General features: G+C 36.0%; 3 protein-coding genes across 3 annotated transcripts in view; 1 reads left to right on the top strand and 2 right to left on the bottom strand.

The window, feature by feature from the left end:
* The first annotated feature begins 1267 nt into the window (after positions 1 to 1267).
* alkbh7 (alkB homolog 7) lies at positions 1268 to 3514 on the top strand. Its single transcript, XM_073835400.1, has 4 exons — positions 1268 to 1625; positions 2565 to 2738; positions 2837 to 2961; positions 3083 to 3514. The coding sequence occupies exons 1-4, from the start codon at positions 1344 to 1346 to the stop codon at positions 3201 to 3203; spliced, it is 702 nt and encodes a 233-aa protein (XP_073691501.1). The 5' UTR covers positions 1268 to 1343; the 3' UTR covers positions 3204 to 3514.
* A 67-nt stretch (positions 3515 to 3581) lies between these two features.
* gtf2f1 (general transcription factor IIF, polypeptide 1) lies at positions 3582 to 16419 on the bottom strand. The gene is made up of 14 exons (XM_073835390.1): positions 16215 to 16419; positions 15568 to 15609; positions 13760 to 13806; positions 13584 to 13656; positions 13223 to 13416; positions 11500 to 11670; positions 11167 to 11372; positions 10939 to 11092; positions 10752 to 10810; positions 9761 to 9892; positions 9414 to 9484; positions 8882 to 9023; positions 6691 to 6823; positions 3582 to 4314 (listed from the first exon to the last, which is right to left on the bottom strand). The coding sequence occupies exons 2-14, from the start codon at positions 15577 to 15579 to the stop codon at positions 4110 to 4112; spliced, it is 1599 nt and encodes a 532-aa protein (XP_073691491.1). The 5' UTR covers positions 15580 to 15609; positions 16215 to 16419; the 3' UTR covers positions 3582 to 4109.
* Positions 16420 to 18404: 1985 nt separating this feature from the next.
* Positions 18405 to 22258, bottom strand: part of ighd (immunoglobulin heavy constant delta) — a 157922-nt gene continuing 154068 nt past the window's right edge. Inside the window, exons 9-16 of the mRNA XM_073832539.1 lie at positions 21895 to 22036; positions 21483 to 21755; positions 21078 to 21377; positions 20621 to 20966; positions 20485 to 20510; positions 19308 to 19628; positions 18907 to 19221; positions 18405 to 18763 (exon numbers count right to left, since the gene is read on the bottom strand). Of these exons, the coding sequence (XP_073688640.1) occupies positions 18420 to 18763; positions 18907 to 19221; positions 19308 to 19628; positions 20485 to 20510; positions 20621 to 20966; positions 21078 to 21377; positions 21483 to 21755; positions 21895 to 22036 (2067 nt within the window). The 3' untranslated portion in view covers positions 18405 to 18419. The remainder of the gene's footprint in view (positions 18764 to 18906; positions 19222 to 19307; positions 19629 to 20484; positions 20511 to 20620; positions 20967 to 21077; positions 21378 to 21482; positions 21756 to 21894; positions 22037 to 22258) is intronic.

Below are 22258 nucleotides of genomic sequence, written 5' to 3'. Positions count from 1 at the left end.
TTTCAAATTTAACAAAAAACATGACAATACAAAAAACAGAGGCTGGTTACTTCATAGATTTAACACGTAAGATTTCAGCCAAGAGGCAAAACAGGAAAAGACAGGAATTAATAGGAAATATGGTGCTTATGTTAAGAGGAAATGCGTTTGCCCCCAGAAACATTTTTATTTTTATCCTTGTCATTTACAGCTAGCAATAGTCATGTGGTGCTCTCTAGTGTTCAAAAGTTGAATTGCAGTTAATTTATCATCACTACAGTTGAATGTTCTTTACTCACTGGAAACAAGACCGCAAATAAAACTCATTTACGTGTAGGGCCTATTTGTAGCTGCATGCATCACCCTTTGAAATATAATATACACTACCAGTCTTTGAACAGTAAGATTTTTTATTTATTTAGGATTTTCATAAATCATCATTTATGAAAATCATCACTCAGTCTTCATTGTCCAAGATCCTTTAAGAAATCTTTCTAATAATATGATGTTCAAGAATATTTTAGTATCATTATTCTCAATATTTAAAACGTTTTTTCAGGATTCTTTGATTAATAGAAAGATCCAAAGATCAGAATTTATCTGAATTAAAAAAGCTTTTGTATACACTATACCATTCAAAAGTTTGGAGTCAATACAAGAAAGGGAGGAAATTATAAAAATGAATACTATTTAGCAAGGTAAATGCTGTTCTTCTGAACTTTCTATTCATCAAAGAAAGCTGATTTTTTTACTTAGCCGTTTTCAACATAATAATACATGTTTTTGAGCAGCAAACCAGAATATTAGAATGATTTCTAAAGTATCATCATGAGACTGGAGCAATGATGCTAAAATTTCAGCGTTGGAATCACAGGAATAAATTACATTTTAATATAGTAAAATAGAAGTTATTTCTAAATAGTAAAAAATATTCTAAATGCTACTGTTTTTGCTGTAGCCTACTTCAAATAAATGCAGGCTTGTTGAGCAGAGTAGACTTCTTAAAAAAACATTAAAAATCTTACTGTTTAAAAACTTTTTGACTGGTAGTGTAAATAACACGGATTTAAAATTAAACTTTATAACTAATTAAAATAATTTTCTGGTAAATTACAGTTAAATGTAGTATTTTTTTATTGAATTACTGTTACGTTACTGCTTGCATTCACAACTTTCTATCAAACTGTTTTGTCGTTGAGCACTGACCTAATGCTAGAACACTGCTAGGTTAAAGAGATTTGACTAAAATACTTCAAGTCCCAGAAGTCTTCGCGCGTTCAAAATGGCGCCTTGTCGTTAACAGTAGTGACACCGGTGCGCTTAATATTGTGGATATTGAGGTGTAATCGTATGTCCTCGACAGAATGACACTACTAATTAGAGTATCGAAACAAGTACAGAGGAAATCTTTCCAAAATCCCTCATTGTATAGGTTTTTATCGGAGAGCTCGGCTTTACGAAAAGGCCCCGAGAGCAAGGAGGAGTGTAAATGGTTGTATGGCTCATCTGAGGAAATTTTATCCGCAGTGCGTGGGCATGTTGAAGTTAGACAGAATTTCATCAGCGAGGAAGAGGAGAATGTCCTTTTTAAAGAAGTAGAGACAGGACTTAGAAAAAAGCGATATGAATTTGACCACTGGGACGATGTAAGTACCACAGAGAAGTGTGTTCTTGCTCTACTGTCAAACATCCATCCAGCGTCATTTAAAAAAAAAAACTCAAACTGTAACCGTCGTTTGTGACTGTTACTCTTAACGTTTTTATGGTCGTAGGTTATTAGTATTAGAGTTTAGCTACAACCTACCTGTACTTTTCAAGTCAACTCAACCACTTTCTTGAAAACGTTCCTACGATGCGTGAAATAGATATGCTGATTAATAATAACACAACTTTTCTTTGTGGAAGCCCTGGAAAAACAGCGAATAAAGAATTTGAGCGCGAATCAGATATCTTGCAGGTGGCTCTCGTCCAATCCCAAGAGCTTTGGGCGGGGCTACTTTGTCAGAACGACAGAAGAGAGGAAAGTGTTTAGGAAACCTGCTTGGAAACAGTAATTTTCTCGTTATTGGTCCGACGTTTTCCATCGAAAAATACAAAACATCACAATAAAGCATAATAAAATAGACACGTTTAATTACGAGGTAGTAGTTGGAAGTGTGTCAAAGCACAGGTGAATCTAAAGTAAAACAAAAATAATTTCCATAGGACAATATTTGGCCAAGATATAACTATTTAAGTTGTAAAAAAAAATCTAAATACTGAGAAAATCTTGTTTAAAGTTGTCCGAATTGAAGCACTTAGTATACATATTAGAAATTAAAAATATACGTTTTGAAAAATTTACAATATCTTAATGGAACATGATCTTTTATTTAATATCCTAATGGTTTTTGGCATAAAAGAAATAGATCATTTTGACCCATATGGTGTAATTTTTTTTGCTATTGCTTTAAATTTACCCATGCTACTTACGATTTTAAAGCCCAGGGTCACATTTTATTTGTAACATTAGTTATTGGCTGTTGGCTAATAATTATTTCTTGCCATTTCCCAATTCTTTGGTACATTTCTCGTTCACCACTTAGGCTATTCACGGCTACAGAGAAACAGAGCGCCTGCAGTGGGGAGTTACATGTGACAGTATTTTAAGGCGAGTAAGAGCAGTTGCATTTCCCGAAGGCAGTCCACTGCTTGGGCCAGTTCACGTTCTGGACCTGGACAAAGAGGGCTATATCAAACCCCATATTGACAGCGTGAAGGTCTGCCTCTCAGTTATTTGTACAATATTGATGTTCTCCACACTTAACACTGTTGTACATTATTAATGTTCTCTGTGTCTGTTCTTCTCTCTTGCCAGTTCTGTGGAAGCACTATTGCAGGGCTGAACCTGTTGTCGGATAGTATTATGCGATTGGTCCCAGAAAACAAATCCACAGATTGGGTGGACTTGCTTCTGAGTCGGCGCTCGCTATATATATTAAGGTATAGTCCCAGCGCATTTCATTTTCTTGCTTGATATTTCACAAAACAGAATATTTTGGAACATTTATATTAGGTAACATTGAACATTTGATTTGTAAAACACGCATGTTTATATCAACAGGGATGATGCTCGATTTAAATTCACCCATGAAATCCTGAAAGACGAAGAATCCTTTTTTTCAGGACAGAAGGTTCCACGTCATCGCCGCATCTCTGTGATCTGTCGAAACCTGCCTGCTTAAAAGAACTATAATCGTACTGACCTTTATAATCTTGGAAACGATGTGGCTTTTTCACATTACTACCTTGGTCTAGAATTGTTCTAGAAGTCTTTCGGATACTCACACCCACATGTAGCTAAAAATGTGTACATCATATGCATTCGTACTGGAATAACCACAAAGCAACTGTTAACATTTGAATAACATTTAGCTCACTGAAATGTTTTCCATATATCTGTGAACATATGAAGATTTAATTTATGCAATGTATAATGTCAGCCATTGGAACCGATTCTATTTACAATGTCTATTAATAAAAAAATTTTTTGCTATCCCGTATTGTGGCTTTCTACTAAAACAATCTGAATTTAAAGGAAATGAACCCAAACACCGTTTCTGATTTCTGAACAAATTTAATGGACTACCAAAGGAGGTATCTCTTGTAAAAGCTTTACCTTTTACAGCTTTTTAACAGTGCAAAGCTGTTAAACCAGTAAAAAAAAAAAAAAAACAGCAGACAAATGTGATACGAAACAAATGTGTAATAAAAGCCACAGATGCGATTGTATTCTATGGGTAAAGACTCAAAAACTCAAAATTCAGCAGGTTTTCATTAAAGGTCACTGGGTTTCTCTCTGATGTTCAACTTGTCGTTAACAGACATAAATGTGGATTTTACAAACACGTCTTTCCTATATCCGTTTCAATATACAAAAATCTACTCCATCTTGCTTCTCATTTTTTTTTGTCTTTTTAGACCTCCAGCATTCTCACCTGTAACTTAATTAACAGCACTTAATTACTACTGTTCATCAATGCTGGATGGATGAAAGTAAAAAGACAAATTTCAGATCAAGTTGGTCTTAACCTAAACAAGCTGTTTTCGAAACGGAGAGCCTGCTGATTTTGGAGTATCCTCAGCTAGGTTCACTCTGTGAGGTAGAAGTGCATCTTTTCATTGATGTTCTTCCTCTCTGGATTGAGCCTCTTTAAGATCTGGGCGAGCACGTTGACTGTCTGCTCACTGCTGAGGCCTGTTCGCTTGGTCTGGAACTTCTTCAGCAGGTCTTTGGTGGTCATGGGCTTCCTGATGAGATACCTGCGCACGGCATCCTCCGTCAGCTGCACATCACTAAAGATGGGAGATGGAAAAAAAAAAAGTGTTTTATGTGCTTCAAATAAGACAATGCTTGTCTGTTTTTGAAAGTATAAAATAGGTATTATGAACTGCAATGTGGTGGAGAATTGTGATGTGTTGGGACATTGGGCATAAACTCTGCATTATGGGCGTTAGTGTTACTGGATACAGCACTGTATGGTTTAACCCTCTGGGGCCGACGGTCACGCCGGCGTGACCAACCTACTTTTTTTAAGATCAGCGCAAAAGACACTAAAAATGCTCTGTCAGTTTTAGTCATACAAATTAGAGATATACATCATTGGAAACTGTAAAGTGTGTACTTTTATTTGTGCACACTCACAGGAACAGCAGAAAGTTGTGCTTTTTTATTTAGAATAAAGAAAACAAACAGGGTGATTTCTGTTTTCTCTGTCTCCGCGAACTGCTTTTAGAAATGCGTTACTTAAATCATTCAAACTCGGTGAATACTCAGCACACAAACAGAAAAGTGGTATCTACTGAAAGCTTGAGATTTATGCTTTTAAACGAAGTAAGTTTGATCAAAAACCAATAATCTGTGATAAATTAATCTATATGAAACCAAGGAGATGTCTAGTCTATCCAGTTCCAACTAATTATCTCTAATGTGACCGCGCCCACTATCGCGAAATCTTTTGCCATGCAAATTAGCCATGTGCTGCAGGCGCGGCAAGGACCGGAGTATCTGTATGCGAGGAAACTCCCACATCACCGCAACAAAGCAACATGACTTCAAGTTCATCTTGGTTACAGTTTGTTCCTGAATTAAGATATGCTGTGAGGAATTAGACTTATATTTACCACGATCATAAGAAGGACGTGATGCGACGCAAACCCAACAGGAGGAGACATTTACATGAGTAAGTCTTACTTTCATTTTCCTACTAGCTTTCGCTGTTGTTTCCTTTGGCAAAACATGTACACATTTTACTAGTTAGACTTATTCCAAACTAAAATTCCTGACTTAATCAAATGAAACATTATGAAGTACGTTTGATTGCATCTCACACAATGGCAGGATATTTATAATGTTCTAGAAAAACGATGTGATTATGACTGTGAGATGCATTTATGACGATATCTTTATGACTGTAGAATCATACTTATTAATTTATTTATTTTATTGTACAACAGTAGGGTGAAATATAATATATAATATAATATGAGTGCTTACACTGAATGTGTGTTTACATCACGTTTGTTAGTAATATAGTGCTAAACGATAATTATTAGTTTCTCAGATATTACATGTCCTTTTTTACATTAGTACAAATGCTAGAGTATAGACTGTATTCTGACAGATGATCCTGATATGATTTTTGATTTGTTTTGTTTTTGTAGTGATCTCAAACCTGCTCAAAAGTGAATCCTGCCCTCTTTCCCTTGAGTCCCTTCAAACTGTTTTCCTGTGAGAGCACTAGAAACTTGAGATGTTCAACTACACTGATATTCTAGTGTAAAAAAGTTTTTGACTTTTTTTGTGTGCATGCAAAATAGCAGGTAAGATTTTTCCTGTTTCATTTGTTGAACAGAATTCAGAAGAAGTTTTCAGAAATGCCACAAAGTCTGTGCACATCCGTGTGGTTAGATGAGGGAGCTCAATAATGTGTCTTTGACGTTCATTATGTATGTTTTGTTTATACAGTGTAGTAAATAAAATAAAAATAATCTAAAACTCCATTCTCTGAATCTTCTCACATTGTTTCTTGTTCTGCTAGTGAAGTCAGGCATTGATGGGGCCATTAGGGAGGGCTCTTTTGTCTCTCAGGTGTGAATTGCTAAATATTCATGGGCCATTGCCACACCTATGAATAATCCCTTTCGATCACAAAACATGTTTTATAAAATTTAAATCAATATATTGTTTTCTCTGAACGAGTGAACGAGATGATTTTCACATCATTTGGTTGAAAAAATTCTAACCTACGACATCCAATTATCTAAAGTCTTGTAAAGAAATGTCCTATAAGTCGTTCATGGCCTTATTTCAGTGACTTCAAAACTTTAGATTTTCAATAACCACGCATAAACATAGTTTTCTCAAAAACACAAACATGCACATTAATGTTGCTTGCATATTATTGTAGCCCAATATGTGCTGATTACAATGTAATCTGACTTTAACCATTCATATGTTTTTAAGATACTGAAAAAAGCACAAATGTCAGGGCATGTCAAAACTTCTTCAGGGCCCCAAAACACCTCAGACCCCAGAGGGAAGTGTAACTGGGTAGGTGCAAGTGTAACTGGGTAGGTGTAGCTAGAGAAAAGACCCAGAACCCAAAGATGGGGAGAAGAGTGAGTTGAGAGTTTTCTGGATGTAAATAATGTTCAAGAAAAAAAAAGTACCTGGAGCTGGGGGTGGATTTCCCTGATACTGGTTGGGGTGTGCTCTTCCCTGAAGAACTCTGAGGACTGGGCTCCATCTTTAATCTCTTCGCCGCTGGAGTCTCTGAGCTGGGCACAGTTGTTTGACGCTTACCTGAGACAGAAGAACAAATACATAAAGTTTAAACTTTACCTAGCAGTAAAGAGAAACAGAGAAAAGATGAAACAAGGAGATACTAGTCAGATAATATAATGTTATGGTTTAATATTTAATACAAAAATCCTCTCATCTTACCCTCATGTCGCCCTAGATGTGTATGACTTACTTTCTTCAGATGCACACAAACCAAGATTTCTTTAGAAAACAAATCAATGTCTGAGTTCATATAATGCAAGTGTATGGGACTCCCAAAGTTGATGCTTCAAAAACCAAAGTCTTTCTGCACCACTTCTTGAAAGTGTTTCACAACATGTTCACCAACATGACAGTTGGCTGGAAGCAATGGGTTTTTTTTTTGTTAAAGTTTAAAATATTAGTATTTTTCCCCTCACACACTCCCATTGTTTTACTTCAAAAGCCAACTGGAGTCATATGCATTACTTTTATGTTCACTTTGTGTGGTTTTTAAAGCTTCAATTTTGAGTCCTAGACACTTGAATTATATGGACTCACAGAGATGGGTTTGTTTTTCTAAAAATCAAAAAAAAAAAATTAGTTAATCTGAAGAATAAGTTATATACGTCTGAGACAGCATGAGGGTGAGCAGATGGAATATCGCTTTAACTGAAAAAACTGTGACTAACAAACAATAAATAAATATTACAATTAAAATGTTTAATTATACAGAAAAAACAGCATGTTAATATTAGGGCTGTCAAATCGATTAATCGCATCCAAAATATAAGTTTGTGTTTACATAACAAATGTGTGTGTACTGTATTAAATATACAGTTGAGTTCAAAGGTTTACATACATTAATGAATCTGCAAAATGTTAGTTATTTGACCAAAATAAGAGGTATCACAAAAAATGCATGTTATTTTTTATTTAGTAATGACCTGAATAAGATATTTTACATAAAAACCATACACATAGTCCACAAGAGAAAATAATAGTTGAATTTATAAATATGACCATTCAAAAGTTTACATCCCCTTGACTCTTAATACTGTGTTGTTACCTGAATGATCCACAGCTGTATTTTTTGTTTGTTTGTTTTGTTTAGTAATAGTTGTTCATGTGTCCCTTGTTTGTCCTGAACAGTTCGACTGCCTGCTATTTTTCAGAAAAATCCTTCAGGGCCCACACATTCTTTGGTTTTTCAGCATTTTTATGTATTTGAACCATTTCCAAAAATTATTTTGAGATCCATCTTTTCACACTGAGGACAACTGAGGGACTCATATGCAACTATTACAGAAAGTTCAAACGCTCACTGATGCTCTAGAAGAAAATTTAATTAAGAGTATTGAATTTGAAGAACAAATGTAACTTAATTTTACTTCTGAGTAACATGTAAGTATCCTCTATAGCTTCTGAAGGGTAGTACTAAATGAAAAAATACATATTTTGGCTCATTCTGTTCAAAAGTGTACACCCCTGGCTCTTGATGAATCGTTTTTTCCTTCTGGAGCATCAGTGAGTGTTTGAACCTTCTGTAATAGTTGCATATAATTCTCTTAGTTGTCCTCAGTGTGAAAGGATGGATCTCAAAATCATAGTCATTGTTGGAAAGGGTTCAACACAAAAAATAAATAATTTGTGGGACCTGCAGGATTTTTCTAAAGAACAGCGGACAGTTTAACTGTTCAAAACAAACAAGGGATTCATAAACAACTACAACAAAATAAAAACTTTTGACTGGGGTAATTTTTATAAATTCCACTATTATTTTCTCTTGTGGACTGTGTGTAAAAGTCTTTGTGACATATCTTATTTAGGTCAGTACTAAATAAAAAAAATAACATGCATTTTGTATGATTTCTCTTATTTTGGTAATTATTTTATTAACATTTTGCTTATTCTGCAAGGTGTACTGTTGTACTCATGAACTCTTTTATATATTACATTTATTTCTAATATATACAAGTATATATTTTTTAAATGTAAAATGTTTCCTGTAAAATTTTTATGCAACTAATAGCCATCTCATGTAGTTCATTTGATTAACATTTTTTCATAAACTTTTTTTTATTTTAATTTTTAGTGTACCTTGCTCCAGTTTGCTGGCAGCGGCACGGAGAGTGTTGGAAGTGGCAGCGTTGTCAATAGAAGGTGTGCCAGGTCGACTACCTGTTCTTGAACTACCTGCTGAGCCACGGCCACCCGCTCGCTTAGGAGGAGTGCGCTTCTTCTGTGAGACAGGGAGACAACAAGAGAGGATTGTACCATATACACATGAAACAACATCAGAATGTTCTTTCTCATACTCTCTCCCACACACACACACACACACAGATTTGGTTTGCTATCCTTGTGGGGACTCGCCATAGGCATAATAGTTGTATACTGTCCACACTGTATTCCATCTATCCCCTTACCCTGAACCTACATCTCACAGGAAACTTTCTGCACTGTTACATTAAAAAAAATTATTCTGTATGACTATAGTCTTGTTTCCCCATGGGGACCTCAATTTAGGACCAAGTTGACACGAGTCGACATGAGTCTTGTGTATTCAAGTTTAAATCCCCACCAGGATATAAAAACAAGGTCTCACACACCCAAAATAGGACATTATTACCATGAACAGTGCTGAAGCTGCCTCTCCTTCAATATCACTGTCTTCAGAGCTGTCAGACTCGCCACTGCTGTCTAAAACAACATACACAAACAACAACACAATGATTTTTACAAAATAAAAATAAAAAGATAAAATACAAAGTGTCAACATTTATCCACATATTAATATATCAAATAATTAAATCAATCATATATATTTAGATAATTATTTATTATATTAGGCGTTCTTTAAAAAAAATATTTTTAAATGAATTGATTAGTTTTTTTAATTTTATTTCACTTTTTTAGTGGTATAGCTAGTATCCAATAAACATAACACTTTCAAATACAAAATGATCCTGCCTTTACCTTTCTTTTTCTTCTTTTCCACCTGCACCGGTGTCTTCTTTCCATCTTCCTCCTCTTCTTCTTCCTTGTTTTCTTCCTCATTTTTGTTTTCTTCCTCACTCTCTTCCTCACTGTCAGACATTTCATCAATCCCTGAAAGAAAGCCATTGTACCTTCATGTTTTCTCAAATCAAACATCAGAATTAAGGCCTGTTCACACCAACAATAATTAATTAACATTCTAAAAATTTGTTTTAAATTTAAGAGAATAGCAAAGTTCATACCACGACTCTAACTATAACTTATACAGGAACGATATAGTTGAGATCATTTTCAGAACTTTGTTTTTTTTTTTTTAACAACTGAGGAATGATAAAACATTGACATCTAATCAGACTTCAATCAAATTTAAAGGGCTTGAGCATTTAAAAAAGCAGATGACATTGTGGAGAAGCTTTGCACAGCAAACAGAGAAACACAAAACATAAAATGACCTCAGGTATCCAGCACTAGGGCTGGGCGATAAATCGAAAGCGATTATGAGGCGCGTTTAGTGAATGAAGCCGGTACTTTGATTAGTAGTAAATTTACTACTAATCAAAGTACCGGCTTCATTCACTAAACGCGCCTTACAATCGCTTTCGATTTATCGCCCAGCCCTATCCAGCACTTGTTTCGACAACACTGTCTTGCATCCGTATTGTTTTTATTCCACTACATTGACAGTGTTAGCTAAATTCACTGACAGAGATCAGATGGATTACACTCGCTAAATTCACTGTTTAGATGTGCTCAAAACGCAAGGAAATCCTGAGGACATCTACTAACTGACGTCGTGTAAATCCAACAAGACAAAACAACAAAAACAGAAAGTTATCATTTGCTTGTTTGGAAGCAAATATAGTTATCATCGTATTTATAGTTATCGTTATCGCTCTTGGTGTGAACAAGCCTTAAAATGAAGTACACTTTTGCAAAAAGGGGAAAGAAAAAGCCCTTCAGAGTCACCAACCTTTAGGGACGTCCTCTCCCTTATTGGGCTTGGTCTTCTCTGGCTCCTCTTCTTCAGAACTGGAGCAAAGAAAGAATGATGATGATGATGATTAGACTACAGTAACCATGAAGACACTTTGTAAAAAGTGCTGATAGTATGTGGCAACAGTAACTGTACATAAAGATTTAAGTATAGCTCTAGTCACCTGCTCTCATCGGACATGTAGTCCACCTCCAACCCCTCAAAGTCACCATCATCACTATCCTCGATCCCTTCCAAGTCGCTGCCCTTTTTCTTCTTCTTCTTTCCCTTGCCTTTGGGGCCTTTGTCCTTTTTAGCTTTTGATTTGGCTTCATCATCTGCATTGAAAGAAGGCATTTTGTTAAGAAAGCCCTACATTTGACACTCCTCTTGCTCTCACAGATTTGCTCACCATCTCCACCGCTGCCGTCACTGTCATCGCTGCTCATTTCCAAATCATCCTCAAGGTCATGTATGCGCAGGTCGCCTCCCTTGCCTCCCTTCTTCTTTTTTTTCTTTCCCCCTTTTTCTCCTTCCTCCTCATCATCCTCTCCTCGCTCCTGTTCTCTGAGACGTCGCTGAAGCATGATACTGAAGTGGTTCACCACTTTGTTTCTCCTATATGAGGAAAAATAAGCAGATGTGATGTCTGAGCTTTAGACATGTTTGCAATTATTTGACAGTGGCCGCTCAGGAGAGCCATCAAAGCTGTTCTTATGAATGCAACCGCTAAACCTGTTCTCACCTGCCCCACTCTTCCTCTGCCTCCTCTGCTGTGAGCGTGCGGTGTTTGGCCTGCGGTGTGAAGTTGTACCAGGCGTTCACAGGGAACGCCTCAAAGGCCCCGTCGGGACACTGTGTGAAGATGTAGTAGGAAGCGTTCTCTGTGACTCCGCCTTTTTTCAAACCTTTGAATCTGAGTGATAAATAAATAATGATGCAAAAAATAATGCAGTGATTTAATAAGGCATGCAACATTTAAATATACTCAACAAAATGCTGATAGCAGTTAAAAACTAATTTTATACTAGTCAGTGCAGGGCTGTATGAAGTTTGTATGTGTTGTTGATGATTTATTCAACCCCATGTCATCCAAGATGTCTTTCATGTCAAAAAAATTAAGTTAAGGAAAACATTCCAAGATTTTTCTTCATATAATAGACTTCAGTGGGAGCCAACAGGTTGAAGGTCCAAATTGCATCATAGTTTTACCTTTTTTTTTTCTTTCTTTGCACATTTGCCTACGCCAAGCGTGCAGTTATGTAATGCATGAGGTTGAGCTAGTGCCAGATGAGCATTTATGATTAAAAGTATGCAAATTTCTATTTTTCTTAGAAAATGATCAATCGTTTCGCTAGATAAGACCCTTATTTCTCAGCTGGGATCATGTAGAGACCTTCAACCCGACCATTAAAGTCCACTACATGTTTAAAAATCCTGAAATGATATACTCGTGTTTATCATGTTAATTCAATTTATTATTGCAATCATAAATGCACTGGTTTGTAGTGCAAATAATTTTCCCTTCTAATTTTTTTCATTATAGCAGCTAATCAATCATAAGTCTTACACATTATAGAAAATGGCTTACTTCCACATTTCAAAATAAGGTGGATAGTTAGACAGCAAATGCTGAAAACACCTTTAGTGTCATGCTTTCTTAGGTATGTGTAGTAGAAAAAATAGTACCATTCATTCACACAGAACAATAGAGGGTTTACACCTATGTTTTGGTCAATTACCTTGATGAACAGCCATTTTGGCGATACTCGGATATAAACAACAGCATGGATTGCACAGTTAACGTACTACTGAAGACGTTGTTCTACTAATTTATGATGTCTGAACCATGGAAAAAATGTGTGGAAGCTGCTAAATCATATAGAGAGACTTAAGCAAGCAGGGAAGGGCGTTATATTTTGACAAACCAAAGTTAATACAGGGCTCAACGCCAAGCAGCGATAGTGTTTTCTTGGTTACTGCTGAACACAAAGCGGCACTATACTTATTAATGCTGCTTTATAATGCATTATACAGTGCTAGATTAGAAAAAACTCCATGTAAACTTTTCTGAAAGCAGATGCCAGATAGTTTATAGTACACTCATGAACTCCTACCCCCAATCCATTATTTTTTTTCAATATTTTGTGCATTGTGAACAGTGAGATTGATCTGACTGCTAAAGAATTGTCTCCTCTTTATGTACGTCTTCAGTGTTTCTGGCCTCTGTTAACAACCTTTAACAGACTAAATATAATAATAAGTAAATATATATATATATATATATATATATATATATATATATATATATATATATATTAAATATTACACTTATATAATAAATATAAGAGTAATATTTCCACACAAATTACATTTCAGAACATAAATGCAGTGTAAATATGGGCAGCTAAACACACTCAAAACATAACACAAAATAAGATGAAAAAGATAAAAGCAGAAAATTGTACCTTTTTCCTGCCTTGCCATTAACTTTAAGGATCCAGGGCTGGTCCTCCACCTTGAACTCCTTCGTAATGATACCATATTTCTTCCTCCGTGCTTCCTCTCTATGTTTCTTTCCAAACTCACTGCCTGCTGCCCCCTCCTGAGATTCCTCCTCACCATATATACGCCTATTACTCATGTCACGCTCCATACGAGCCTAAAAATTGCATATATATATATATATATATATATATATATATATATACATACAGAGAGAGAGAGAGAGAGAGAGAGAGAGAGAGAGAGAAAGAGAGAACAAAACAAATTCAGGGAAGAAAATATGTCATGGAAGAGTGAGAAGTGGCTATATATAATGTCTGTTACCTGAGTCCATGTGGAACAACTGACTTTATCACCAGCATTGAAAGCCATTATGTTGTATTTCTTACTGGTGTTTCTGTAGGGCAAAATACCATCAGATATATCAACTGCTTTCTTTGACAGCACTATAATCATTCTAATTTAAGAAAAATGAATGAATTAATTAATACAAATCTTACTTTGGAACTCGTACGACATACTCCGTCGTGGAGGAACTGCTGCTCCCCTGCAAACAAGAACAATCTCTTAGGCCTGAGAGACAGATAACACCTACAAAAGTTTTACTGTCAACTTTAGGCATAATTTTTAAAATGACACAATGTATTCTGCCAAATCTGGCTGGTGTTGAATCCAATCTTTTTTCTTTCTTTTTTTTATTCTGCAAACATTTATCATACAAAAAGTACAGAACAGACAAAACCTTTACAGGAAAAGATAATAATAGGACAAAACAACACATATTTACAGACAAATAAGAAAACAATAAACACATACAGAAGAAGAACCTTATGCATTACTGGTATTACCAAAACAATCTTAATAATATTTAAGGAAGGAAGGAAAGGAAGGAAAGGAGGTGAAGTGAGGCCAAGTATGGTGACCCATACTAGGAATTTGTGCTCTGCATTTAACCCATCCAAGTGCACACACACAGTAGTGAACACACACACACACCGTGAACACACACCCGGAGCAGTGGGCAGCCATGGCTGCGGCGCCCGGGGAGCAGTTGGGGGAACGGTGCCTTGCTCAAGGGACTCACCTCAGTCGTGGTATTGAGGGTGGAGAGAGTGCTGTACATTCACTCCCACCACCTACAATCCCTGCCGGACCTGGGAATCGAACCTGCAACCTTTCGGTTACAAGTCCGACTCCCTAACCATTAGGCCACGGCTGCCCCCTTCAAAATTATATCAGTTTTCTTGTTTTTAATCAATCTAAGAGATTTAAGGAGAGCATCGATTTCAATGAAGAAATTAGAAAAAGGCGGCTGCGATTTAGAAATTTTTTGTTTATGAATAAAAAAAGTCCCAATCAAAATCAAAAAAATTAACTGTAATTCACTGAAATACTAGTTTTACCTTTATAGTAACAAATTATATATTTTAACTGAAAGGAACTGAAAGAATCAAGATGCTTGCCTATATAAAAATGTAAACTATTCCAAAAGTTTTGAGTCTTTACACATTGAAACAATAAACGAATCAGTGTTTCATCCTCCATCCCACAAAACGAGCATGAACTGTCAACATCCATATGTTTTGCCAATGTATCGTTTACAGGATATATTTTATGAAGGATCTTGAAGTGAACTTCTTTTTTTTTTTATTTGAAATGCAGTACTTGTGAGGTGATAACCAGGCTTCCTTCCAGACTATTAACTCAATAAGAGATGCCCAGTAAAATTTGCCACTAGGAACATTATATATATATATATTTTCTGCAGAATTTGTCAAATATGCTTTTTATTACATTTTTTGTTAAAAAATACTAATTCCGTATAATGACAAATCAGGTCCTTTGGTGTCACTCTTACTAAAACTTAAATGGCATTTTATAAGTTGAATTAAACCAGAAGGAATCGCTTTTAAAACTGCATTATATTCTTTAAAAAGTATGGGAAAATTATAAGTGGACATAAATTGCTCATGAGTCAAAAAGTTACCGGATGTATCAAAAATTCCAATTACATTCCTGTTAAACCACGAAGAGAGAAAAATAGATTTTTTCCTAATCATTATATCCGAGTTGTTCCATAAGAAGGTTTTATGTGGTGAAAAATTGTGGGAATAACACAGCTTCCAAGAGAGGGTTTATTAAACATCTTTTAATCCAATGTATCTTAAATGTGTTCACTATGTCACCAAAGTCTAACACTTCAAGTCCACCTTCTTTTCGACTATTCGCCAGGACTGTTTTTTTTTTTTTTTTTTTTTGAGTTTATGAGGATGTGTTGAATCCAATCAACTATAACTGAGGCACTTACCAGTGACGTCATCACTGCAGAGCAAGACGTCCCGTTAATAACCTGTGAGAACATGCAAGTCTTTTAGAAAACACTTTCACATTTCTTATAGAAAGTATTAAAAGGTTGTGGTTGCAGCACCACTTACAACACTATTAGCAATGAGCCTAGATTAATTAAGCCTGGTTGATTTCTGTCAACCAGTGCTTAAGATCAGAAGAGTTACTGAGATAAAGTGAGTATCGTTCAGCTGGTCATGTGATCGACATGTTGGCCCACTCAACTTTTATTAAAAGAAATAAAGCTTTTATATGACTACTGATATGCCTGGTGTCTTGATATCATCAGTGTTTTAAAATTAACTTTTCAAAAGTTCAGTAGTTGAATACGTTACTCACTTGGCTAAAAATAAAATCAAATTCAGATAAGTAGTTTGATAAGTACTTGCATGGCATCATGGGATGTCTGGCTCTCTAAATGACTCAAACTTTTCATAAATTCCTAATGACATGGAAATAGACATCCCATATGTTCTCTAGTTTCTTCTTATGCTGGATGAATTCACCGGCATGGACAATATTCCTCGAACATATCCCGTTAAACTCGTCGTAAAACATACTATTCGTCCTATAAAACGTGATGTTGATGTATGTTTGAAATGAACGTACCTTCAACCGGCTAACTAGAGAACATCCGATGCTCCACTTTATTATACTGCTTAAATTTGTTGCACCTCGTCCGGCTGCTGATACTGTTTCTTATTTGTGTATTCGATAAAACGAAATGATAAACTGACTTCCAAAAACAGATAAATAAAGGTACACTAACAAAATAATGGAGGAGATAAAAGCAGCTTAGCCCATCCACAACTAAAATTCTTCTTCTCTACGCTTGTTCTCAGCTTCATGAAGACTTACTGCCACCTGCTGTACCGAAGGGAACACTGCAGTGAACGCAGTCTGCAGCCTGTGTGCATTGTACCCATAGCCTTTGAACTTAAAGTTAAACTTAAAACCATTTCAGGATTTCTCTCCGTATAGTGGACTTCTATAGTGCCTGTGAGTTTGAACTTCCAAAATGCAGTGGCCCTTGTGTATAGCGAAACAATCGGTTATTTTCTAAATAAATTTACAATTTATATATGTTTTTAATCTGAAACGCTTTTTTTCTCTAGCTCTGCATGGACCCTGTGTAATGTGTATTCCGAATCAAGACAGTTAGGGTATGTCGAAAAATTCCCATCTCATTTTCTCCTCCAACTTCAAAATAGACACATCACCGACCCAGGGTTTATGTGAACGTGCAAAGAAGATGAACTGGATTTACAAAAATCATTTCAGGTTTAAGAAGTGCTTCAATTTTGCAACAACTACTGATGAACACAGTTTTAATTGAATTATCACTGTAGGTTAACCGTATGTCTTTGGAAGGCCTTTCAAAAACATTGAAAATGCACAAATTCACAAACTTTTTTGTCATCTGATCCTCTTTCACTGAATATATTCATTTTAAGTATTTAGATTTTAAAATAAATATTTTAATAATTAAGAATCACATTTGCATGTTCACTGGTTCTTTGAAGTTGGTTATGGCCACATGACATGCAGGTAAATGGTTTTTTAGTACTATATTTTTTGATTGGTTTTAAAATTATTTATTTAAATAAAAAATGATTTTATGAATTTTTTGATTTTCATTTAAAATCACAAACCCCCTGCAGTTCACTCACAAACACTAGTTTGCGAAATAATATAATGTTTAATGAACCTCGTGTTGTTATAATAACAACAAATGCAATATATTTTCTTTGTGTTTTTTGATAAATATCCTATTTAAATCAATGTGGTGGCATATCTTAATGCGCGCCTACATTATATCTAAAAAAAAAAAAAACAAGATGCTGCAGCCAATGAGCAGCCGGCGGGGGCTGGTTGCCAGGCTGCAGGATGACTCAACCTTGCTCCACGGACATGTTTTATCAGACAATAACTATTTAAGATTTTGCTTCAGTATAATTTTCGGGACAATTAGAGCGGGATTATATATATATGCTGTGGATGTTTCTGTGTCTCAGGGATTATTATTTTCTTTTTTCTTTTCTTTAAACCGACAGATTTTTTGGTTTGTTTTTCTATAAAGCACCAACTATGGAAATTAAACTGAAAAATATTATAATATGAAAATATTAATTATTATGTGTTGTGATTATTATAATATATATATAATATTAATTTGTGTATATTAGCATAACAACACAATGGAGTTGGCCATTTTTATTAAAATAAACACACACACACACACTTACATTCATTAAAAAATATTTCAAACACAATATATAATTTGAGATATAGTGGAACTTTCAGAATTTTTTTTTTTTTTTAAATGACAGAAATCTATAATGTGTATTCATACAATAGGGACAAAATAAATAAACTGTTAAAAAAGTGTGTTATGACCATTTATTCATTCATATTCAAATGTTCACAAGGCCAAAAGTGGATATTTATCATATATTTTTTTGCAAAAATAAGTAAACTAAAAGACGATAAAAAAGAAAGAAAGAAAGAAAGAAAGAAAGAAAGAAAGAAATTAAGAAAGAAAGAAAGAAAGAGATTAAGAAAGAAAGAAAGACTAAGAAGCAAAGGAATCCAGAAAACGTAAACAGACACAAAATACTGTTCATGCAGGCTTCACTTTGACCAAAGTCACTGTGCACCCATAGAGAAGAGAAAGAAGGAACAGAGCAAGGAAGGCACAGGCCATTTTCCATATCTCTTCGACCGTATCATTTGTAAAGCCTTCAGGTTTGTTCTCATTTATGAATATAGCCTCCTCAAAAAATGCTGTAAAACGCATAAGAATAAGTTAATATTTTAAAGCCTCATTATTTTCTTGATCAAATTGTTATAGCACTTGAAATCGGGGGTACCTGTTGTCTTTGAGATGCTACGTGACACGTTACCAGCAACATGAGTGACCTGACATGTGTACACCTCCCCAGGTGCCCAGACTGGAGGTTTGAGATCCAGGTGACTTTGAATGCTAAATTTTCCATCAGGGCCTTTTGCAGGGTCGCTGACCCTGTGGGCAGACACCTCAGTCGTACCCCGCAACCAGGTGATGTTGATGGCAGGTGGGCTAAAACCAAATATCAGGCACACTAACTCACCATAACCCTGCAGCAGCTTTGCAGATGGAGCAGTTCCAGTCACAGAGGCTAAAATGGAAAAACAAAAACAAAAACAAAAAAACACATGGTATCAAAGTTTCTCAAAAAACAAAAATGAATACAATGTTAGCAATTCAATCAGCGGATCAATCCTATTTTAAATACCAGGTATATTTCCTGATGCCACCCACCATACAAGTTCTCTATAGTGGCGGTGATTGGACTTTGGGATGATTCGTGAAAAACAACACATGTGAACACGCCATCCTTCCGCTCTGATGCAGGCAGCATTAGGGCACTATGCATAGCAAAACCTCCTGAAGTGTCATCAACCACAGGACTGTTACTGAACTGAGATGCATCTAGTTCTGTCCCATTTAGTTGCCACTGCACAGAGATATCAGATGGGAAGAAACCAGTGATCAAGCAAAGAAGGTTGGCATTTTGGAGTCCAGAGAGATCACTGTCTGAGGGCCTGAGGATTCTTAAGGTGGGTTGTTTGGAGTCTGCGGGCAGGAGGCAACAATTAATAATAAAAAAAGAAAATATTCTTTGTACCAGCAGTGTTGAGTGCTCAACTGTGAGTGCTCACCTCGGGTTTTTGAGATGTTCCTCTGTAGTATGTTATTAGAGCACAAATGCTTAACCTCACAGGTAAAGACAGCAAATCCATTCCATTCTTTAACTGAAACCTTCAAAATATTTTCGGTGCTTTCAGTCCCATTGTTATGATCTTTAGGATTTTGTCCATAGCCATGACAAAGTTTACCATTCACTTTCCATTCGATAGAGAATAACTTGACACTCTGACCAACAACCAAACATGTCAAAAACACATCGGTGGCAGATCTCACATTACTGAGGGATGGACCTAGCAAGTAGACCCCTGCTTGTTGGCTGTGAGGTGCAATCACTGTTGGACAGTAAACACATTTGTTGAGATATTATAATCATACTCATACACTCTTTAAAAAAAGTCTTCAAAGGGTTGTTTTTACAGAAATAGTGCCATAGAACAGGGGTGGTGAACGTTGGTCCCAGAGAGCAGAATTTTGCTTCAATGCTAATAAAAGGGTTACTCCACCCCAAAATGAAAATGATGTCATAAATAACTTACCCCCATGTAGTTCTAAACCTGTAAAAGCTTTGTTCGTCTTCGGCACAAATTTTAAGATATTTTGGAAGAAACCGGAAGCCATGTTTTCTACATTTATTTACGCTTTGATTCAAACAAAAACAGCATATCTGCGTCCAGTGGATGCTCTCCAAAACAGCACTGCGGTGATGCGGAGGAGACGAATTGTTGAATGAAGTCGTTGTTTTTTCTTTGTGTATACAATGTATTCTCATAGCTTCGGAAAATTAACGTTGATCCATTGATGGCAGATGGACTATTTTGACAACACCTTTCATACTTTCCTAGGTTTTTCTTTAATTGGCAGCCAATTGGACAGTCACAAAGCTCCTGACTTAAATTGTGTTCTGGGTTGTGACAACATTTTAATTTTGGGGTGCAGTAACCCTTTAAACAAACCTGAACAAGCTAATCAAGGTCTGAAGGGTTACTAAGAAGCTACAGGCAGATGAGTTTTTATTAGGGTTGGAGCTAAATTCTAATTCTAAATCTAATTCTAAATCCCTAACCAGAATGTCATCCCTCTTTTCTGGGAAACAGACTGTGGCTGTGCTGTACAGCTGAAATAAATAAAGTTAGCTTTACATTCAGGTGAAAACCACAAGTGATGGTGCTTATACTGTCAAGTATAAACTATTAGCAGAAGGTTTGAGAAAGCTACTGAGAACAAATAACACAGCTTTGCTGCAGAACTACAATCAAACACTGTGCCATGTCACACATCTTACGTCAGAAAAAAAAAACATTTGGAATTCTGTTTGGATTATTACTTGACCTCTGACAGCAGAACAACTGGGTTCCAGGCACATTTGGTATGTTTACCTGCACAAACACTGGTGCTTCTCTCGTCAGTTGCCTGACTTTTTCCGTTAGCAGCCTGACAGGTGTAAGTGACCCCTCGATTCCACTCTTGCTGTGGCACCAGTATCTCACTGTATGCAATTACACGTCCATCTTCCAACACTGTAACGTCTAAATCTTTGCCAGTTTTCTCCCTAGATTGTGAAAGCCACTTGATCTTAGGGTCAAACCCTGTCACAGAACACAGCAGCTTCTGTGAGTCTGAACTAGATTGACCCACACTGGGAACAACAGTGAGCTCTATAGTAGGAATACCTGAGGAAAAAAAATGCACCAGGTGTTCAGTGAAGAAAACATAATACATCACTAATAAAATACTGTCCTCAGACTAACTAATGTGGTATTAATTACATATTCATTCCTTACCAAAAATGTTTACAGTAGGTTGGGATGTCCAGAATTTGAAGGGCCTATGAACTTTGCAGGTAAAGACGTTTCCATTCTTCTGGTGCTCACTAGGTATTGTAATCCGTGTGGTCAAGGACCAAATGTTTTCGGAAGGGGCCCAATCCATACAACTTAAATTTGAGATATCACTAGTATTGACCTGGAAGATGATGCAGACCTCACCAGAGGGAAGATCATTTACAACACACTCCAGCACAGCCTGCGTTGATTTAATCAAATGACTCCTGATCATCACTACAGGACTTTCCTTTATATAAACTGAAGAGCAAAAATACACTTTATCATGTGATATGTGAGTTTTAGAAGCTGAATTGTCATCAAGTGCATTGATGAAAGCAGATCAGTTCAGAAGTGACCACTTACCATGTGTATATTCAGCCTTCTCTTCTTGGAAACATGGATGCTTAGCGGTACAAGCGGTCCTAAGATTCAACCACTCATCTTTGGACAAAGTCAAGTTGCTCACAATGCTGGGTGGATCTTTGACTTCACTGGTGGCTCCAATGTTTGTCAACCATGACACTTTAGTGTTGTCTGGTGCTTTAACAACACAGGAAAGTGTGACCTTATTCTTCTGTATAATGTCTTTGAGATGGGCTCTCTTTATTTGGACTGAAGGTTTGAACAAAGACTGTGCTGTACAGGTGAAATAATTAAAGTTAGCTTTACATTCAGCTGAGAATCACATGTGATGATGCTAATACAATAATTATACTTTCAAATATCTATGAGCCATACATTAGTTTTTGAAACTTGTTCATTATGCTTAACTTACCCTGGCAGTGGCACATGTCATATTCTTCCTTGAACTCTTCAAAGTTGAAGGTGGCTTTACAAGTGTACTTTTTGTCTTCATATGAGGCACTGATAGATCGCTGACTTATGTAAGTGTAGTTTTTCTCGCCTTTATCAGTGTTCTGAAACTTTTTAATTTGTATAATTTTATCACTGACAGGCTTATCATTCTCAAGCCATTGTACAGTAATTTCGTCTGGGAAATAATCAATCAACTGGCACTCCAACACAACCTTGTCACCATCCTTTCTACTCAGCAGAGCAATAGTAGGCTTATTGACACGTATTGCTATTAAAATAGATATGAAAAATCAGTTAACTTAGGCAGCGTGCACAAAGTTACA

Source organism: Garra rufa, chromosome 1 (genome assembly GCF_049309525.1).
Source record: "Garra rufa chromosome 1, GarRuf1.0, whole genome shotgun sequence".
Lineage (NCBI taxonomy): Eukaryota > Metazoa > Chordata > Actinopteri > Cypriniformes > Cyprinidae > Garra > Garra rufa.
Note: the sequence above shows the minus strand (reverse complement) of the source record. Positions and strands in the feature narration are given on the sequence as shown.